This window comes from Nelumbo nucifera, chromosome 2 (assembly GCF_055504915.1).
Source record: "Nelumbo nucifera cultivar China Antique chromosome 2, China Antique-T2T, whole genome shotgun sequence".
Taxonomy (NCBI): domain Eukaryota; kingdom Viridiplantae; phylum Streptophyta; class Magnoliopsida; order Proteales; family Nelumbonaceae; genus Nelumbo; species Nelumbo nucifera.
This window is the reverse complement of record NC_142650.1, coordinates 46,287,793-46,293,792: the sequence shown is the minus strand read 5'-3', so window position 1 is coordinate 46,293,792 and position 6,000 is coordinate 46,287,793. Positions and strand designations below refer to the sequence as shown.

The following is a 6,000-nucleotide window of genomic DNA, read 5'->3' as shown; positions in this document are numbered from 1 at the left end:
GTACTTGGATTTGGATATATGGACCCATCATACCTCCAAAGTCTAAATTCTTTCATCTACTTCGTAGGATTTCAATGGTGTTCTCCACTGTGGAATCTGTTCGGTGGCGTTGTAAACTAAGTCCATAAGCTGAAAGGTACGTGTAACTCAGAAACAACCCTTGGAACTGTTCTTTTTACACGCAAAACGAAGACGTGTGTCATTATCTTTCGTCTATCTTCTTGACGCTCTGCGTGTCATCGTTCAATATCTTACTTCTCCTTCCTTTGCCGCGTTTATCATTACGTGTCTGTTTCAGAGTTCGCCGCTCATTAGCACCTTCTCTTATAAGTACTGTTTGTTTTTTTTTTTTTTTTGCTTACTTCCACCACCATCACAACGAGTGTCTAATTAAACACAAGAAATCGTGTTCGTTTCTTTTCGTTATAGTCTGTTATACAGAGAACTTTGTTGGTTTCCGTGGTGAAGAAATCAGTTCGAAAAATGGCATCGGGACAGGATAGAGCCGAACTTGACGCCAAGGCCAGGCAGGGAGAGACTGTGGTGCCTGGTGGAACTGGAGGAAAGAGCCTCGAAGCGCAGGAGCATCTAGCCGATGGTTTATTCTTGTTATTTGCTTTCTTTTCTTTTTTGTCTGTCTGTCTGTCTGTTTAACGATCAAAACTAAATTAATTATTCTTGTTTATGTTTTTCTCTACTACTACTTGCTGGTTGAGTTCGAATCTTCCGCTAACAAGACTTACTCTGGGGAGCCAAGATTTCCTACCCACTCTCTACCCGCCGTGAATAGGAAATCTCAAGTGTACTCTGGGCACTCTATCTGTCTTCAAACATGAGAAAATGAATGGGTGCACATGGTTTTTTGAAAATTCCCTTATTGTGTGTGGCTGTCTGGGTGGGTTGTACTACTGATAACCATGCATTTACACTCGTCCACAGGAAGGAGCCGTGGAGGGCAGACAAGAAAGCAGCAGCTAGGCACGGAAGGATATCAGGAGATGGGCCGAAAGGGTGGACTCAGCACCATGGACCAATCTGGCGGGGAGCGTGCAGCAGAGGAGGGGATCGACATCGATGAGTCCAAGTTCACTAAGAACCGCTAGATAGTGTCCTTGGTTGTGTTGTGTGTTTACTGTTAATGTATCTAGTTGCAGAAGTAGTTTAGTAGGTGTAGGAAGATGCTAGTACTTTAGTAGCCTAATACGTCTGTGTTGTGTCTTGTGGGTTTCGCGAGAGAGGCTATATGCACGTTGTTTTGGCTCTGCTGCTGTAGTCTTTCTCTACTGCGTAATGGGTTGTTTTTACTTTTACAAGTGTCGATCGGCTCTAATAGACGACTAATGTTACGTTAAATCTCTCTCTCTCTCTCCCTCTCCCTTTGCGTGTGGTAGGGTTCAATTTCCCAGCCGCCTGCTTCTATCTGAGTTAAAAGTAAACCAAGAAGAGGGTTGCTACCGGTGAAGTGAGTTTTCGGAATCCAGTCAACCCACATTTGTGCTAGAAAGGCTGAATCCTTCTGGGATCGATCTGCAACCTTACAAGCATTCGTTGCTGCGGTACGTAATGTACCGACTTAATGATTCAGTTCGCCTGAGCTCAGGGTGGGATCGTTCGTGGTGCTCACTTAACATAAACTGGATGAGGATGACAATTGCCTTTATTTGCTTGTAAGGGACCCCAATTGGGAATACGTAGAAGGTAGAACTGGTAAATTCAGTTGGGTACCTTAAATGACGAATAGGGATTAGGGAATGGAGAGGGTTGCTATAGTCCGGGGACGTGATGTTCTGAGCAGCACCTTACAATGCACATCAGCCAGATAAAACAAATATATACATCAGCAAAAAATAAAAATATACAAAAAAATAAAAAACAAAAACATGTTTTTGAAAGAGAAGAAAACAAGTTAAGCATGTTCTAGAACTCCGCTTTGTACTGTTTTTTAAATCAACAAATATATAAAAAAAAAACATTCTTTTTAATATAGAAATTATATGGAACTGTTGAATAATCATGAGAACATATTAAGAACGTTTTGCTAGTTTCATTTTTGAAGACAAAAACACATAAAAGAATGTTTTTTGTGTTTTTGTTTTAAGAAATAATCTATTTTTAAACAAGATGGCTTTGATTTCCTTTTACAACAGTAACAAGAAAGATAATGCATTTTCACGTTGTATTCTTAAAGGACTTTAATAATTGTTTACTTATTTTGATAAATAAATAAATAGACAGAAAAGTTCAATTTGAGCACTTAGTCTCTACCGTAAGTGGACTGCCACGGTGTCACGGGGGTAGTTCTACAGCGGAAGAAACCCGTGCGGCGTCCTAGCTAAGGCAGGCCAGGACAAGCCTTTCTGTGCTTAGAGGCTAGGAGTTGCCCGATGGGATGGCTCCACCAATGTCAGTAGCACTGGATCATGACTTCAAGTCCAATGGTCGGGGCACTCTCCTGGCTCAGACCGGTCCATGGGAGGCGCCGCTTACGTGCTAAAGAGGGACAACCATCATGGAAGGCGACCATGCGCCGATTAGGTGACTTGGCACTGTTGTGAAGGGTCTCCTGTATGCTGGTGATGACAGGCACCTGTGTGCCCTGATGATAGGCAACCGCTTGGGCCGGAACATTCCCGTGCGTTAAGGGCAACGGGATAGCTCAATCAGCTTGGGCAAGGGGCTGGCGAAGTGAAGGGACATGCTTGAACCAGGCCCGCATGCCAAGCCTCCCTTGAGTATCGGTAGCGTAGTGCCGGTCCAACACTGTCCCCATGAGCAAGTGTGCGCCCATGAGGAACCCTGGTAGCCATGCTAGCCGTTAACCAGGGCCGCCCCGCAAGGGGATGAAGGTCTAGGAGTGCCAAGGTTAGGCACCCAAGGAGGTCGACCACCCCTCCTCAAAGAGTACGTTAAGCTTCTAGTGGTCTGCCTGAAGATGACATCAGTTCTCCCAAAAATCTTACAGGCGAAAATGACGGGCATGTCCCTAACGTAAGCCTGCCAAGCGTAGGCAAGGCTAAGCCTGTGCTGAACCGTAACAGGCTCCCCCAATCAATTCATTGTCGTCCTCGACAATGACTCCTTCCGTGAATGGGCGTTTGAGTCCCGCGCCATCCACTCTTCTGCCAGTTCGGGGCTCGCCTGGCCAACCCGGGTCTTGCCTATATTGGTGTCCATTTATGGGGACGGAACCATTTCACCATGCCGGCCTGCCTGGACTTCACCCCCAGTGTCGAGGTTACTCAAACCGTGCAATGGCTATGCCGTTGACTGTGAAAGAAGGGCCCTCGAAGAAATGTGTGTGGTGCTTCGCGGAGGTCCGCCCCATGTATCATCTTACCTCAAGGCTCAACCGTCTTCATGGTAGCTTTTCTGTGATGCTACCAAACACGTTGATAGGTCTACTCCTCATGTTGGCGATGACACGGGTACCCTTTCACCATGCTGGCCTGCCGACTTCACCTCGCCCTGCGCGGGTTACTCAAACCTAGCCATGGCTTATGCTCTCTGGGCCCTCGAAACTACGCTTCGCCTCGCCGACTCGGGCTACATCTTCACTCCGAGGGGGCCCCACTGCTGCTGCCTCAAGGAGACCTGACCGCTTCGAACGCGAGTGTGGCAACTTTTACCCATGAGTTGCCGAACATGCACTCGCCTTAAGATGAGATTCTGCTGCTGCAAGTGTTCCACCTGAAAACTGAGCATGTCCACCTGATACTTTGCCAGTGTAGGGCCGCCATGCTCCAACGGCTAGCGTAACCGCATTCCTAACAAGGCCCACGCGTCTGCCCCCGCATGAGGACAACAACCAATGCGTCTGCACCCGCAAGGGAAGCTGTTTTAGGGTCATTGGAATGGGAACGCGAACATTGAATGGCCTCTTGATAGGCCTGATAAACAATCTGCTCCGGTAGTGTACCCACATTCCTATCAAGGCTCACGCGTCTGCCACTGCATGAGGACAACAACCAAAGCGTCTGCAACCGCAAGGGAAGCTGTTTTAGTGTCATTGGAATGGGGACACGAACTATGAAATGGCCTCTTGTCAGGCCTGATCTGAGTTCTACTCGATCCTGGGTGGAGGTGACTAGGGACCGCACCCCACAAAATGCTGCTTGTCGAAATGACCGCTTCAACTGGCTCTGGGCTAATCTGCTGAAAACCAACTGCTGTTGCAATTAGCCAACTTGCTCTGATACCAACTGTCACGGGGGTAGTTCTACAGCGGAAGAAACCTGTGCGGCGTCCTGGCCAAGGCAGGCCAGGACAAGCCTTTCTGTGCTTAGAGGCTAGGAGTTGCCCGATGGGATGGCTCCACCAACGTCAGTAGCACTGGATCATGACCTCAAGTCCAATGGCCGGGGCACTCTCCTGGCTCAGACCGGTCCATGGGAGGCGCCGCTTACGTGCTAAAGGGGGACAACCATCATGGAAGGCGACCATGCGCCGATTAGGTGACTTGGCACCGTTGTGAAGGGTCTCCTGTATGCCGGTGATGATAGGCACCTGTGTGCCCTGATGATAGGCAACCGCTTGGGCCGGAACATTCCCGTGCGCTAAGGGCAACGGGATAGCTCAATCAGCTTGGGCAAGGGGCTGGCGAAGTGAAGGGACATGCTTGAACCAGGCCCGCATGCTAAGCCTCCCTTGAGTATCGGTAGCGCAGTGCCGGTCCAACACTATCCCCATGAGCAAGTGTGCGCCCATGAGGAACCCTGGTAGCCATGCTAGCCGTTAACCAGGGCCGCCCCGCAAGGGGATGAAGGTCTAGGAGTGCCAAGGTTAGGCACCCAAGGAGGTCGACCACCCCTCCTCAAAGAGTACGTTAAGCTTCTGGTGGTCTGCCTGAAGATGACATCAGTTCTCCCAAAAATCTTACAGGCGAAAATGACGGGCATGTCCCTAACGTAAGCCTGCCAAGCGTAGGCAAGGCTAAGCCTGTGCTGAACCGTAACAACGGAGCAAGGATCCTGGGAGATAGTTTGAAAGGGGTCTTCCTTTCTATGCTTTGGACTCCTGAGTCCTGAGTAAGTGAGTAGGAGTGTAGGACAGCCAGGACGTGAGTGAAGAGCAGCGGTGAGTCGATGACCAGATCGAACATCGAAGGGAAAGGTAGATATGTTCAGGGCTTCCAGCGTTCTCTTTGCTCATTCCATGAAGCACGCAAGCACTCCCACTTACGTAACCAAGTTATGCGTCAGCTTGGAACCACAAGTCATAAGTCATAACGTCAACTTGAAATTAAGATAATAAATAACAAGTCATAAGTCACAAGTCATAAGTCATAACGTCACCATTTGCATTTAATAGACTTAAGATAATAAATAACTGTATATCGAGATTGTTTAGGAGTGAAATTATTAATCCTATTTCTTGAATTAATAGGATGTCACATGTTTGAATGGTGGTAGTGGGTTATGGGCTTTAGTAGTAATTTCTCAAAAAATGTAAGGTGGTTAGCTTTCCAAAAAATTAAAAGGCCATATGTCTAAATGGTGGGGGGCTATAGCCTAGTAGTGGGTTGTGGGCTTTAGTAGGAATTTCTCAAAAATTGCCATGTGCCTAGCTTTTCAAAAAATGAGAAGGCTACTTATTTGAATGGTGGTAGTGGGTTGTGGGTTTTAGCAGGAATTTCTCAAAAATTGTCACGTGCCTAGCTTTTCAAAAAATGAGAATGTCACTTATCTGAATGGTGGTAGTGGGTTGTGAGCTTTAATAGCAGCTTTTCAGAAAATGCCACGTGTCTAGATTTCTAAAAAAATGAAAAGGCCACGTCTCTTAATGGTGGGGGTTGTAGCCTGAAAACCTTTTTTAATTTATAGATAGATAGATACCAACTCATAACGTCAGCTTGAAAATAAAATTTCTAAGATTCAATACAATTTTTTTTCTCCAAGATTGGGCCTATCAACCACCGCTGATGTATTTAGGCCTGTCAACGGGTTGGTTCTGCATTGAAATCAGGTAGAACCAGTCTAAAAACCAATAAGAGAACCCGGAATT

The 6,000-nt window shown here is 47.1% G+C and overlaps 1 protein-coding gene across 1 annotated transcript; it reads left to right on the top strand.

The window, feature by feature from the left end:
- Positions 1-350: 350 nt before the first annotated feature.
- LOC104602566 (late embryogenesis abundant protein EMB564-like) lies at positions 351-1,353 on the top strand. The gene is made up of 2 exons (XM_010266292.2): positions 351-598; positions 940-1,353. Exons 1-2 carry the CDS (start codon positions 484-486, stop codon positions 1,101-1,103), a joined length of 279 nt encoding a protein of 92 aa, XP_010264594.1. The 5' UTR covers positions 351-483; the 3' UTR covers positions 1,104-1,353.
- The last annotated feature ends 4,647 nt before the right edge of the window (positions 1,354-6,000 follow it).

Bases quoted from the DNA above. Each gene is read 5' to 3' on its own strand.
- LOC104602566 (XM_010266292.2), top strand. From the start codon at position 484: ATGGCATCGGGACAGGATAGAGCCGAACTTGACGCCAAGGCCAGGCAG. The intron at 599-939 runs GTTTATTCTTGT...ACTCGTCCACAG, and splicing joins GCAGGAGCATCTAGCCGATG to GAAGGAGCCGTGGAGGGCAG.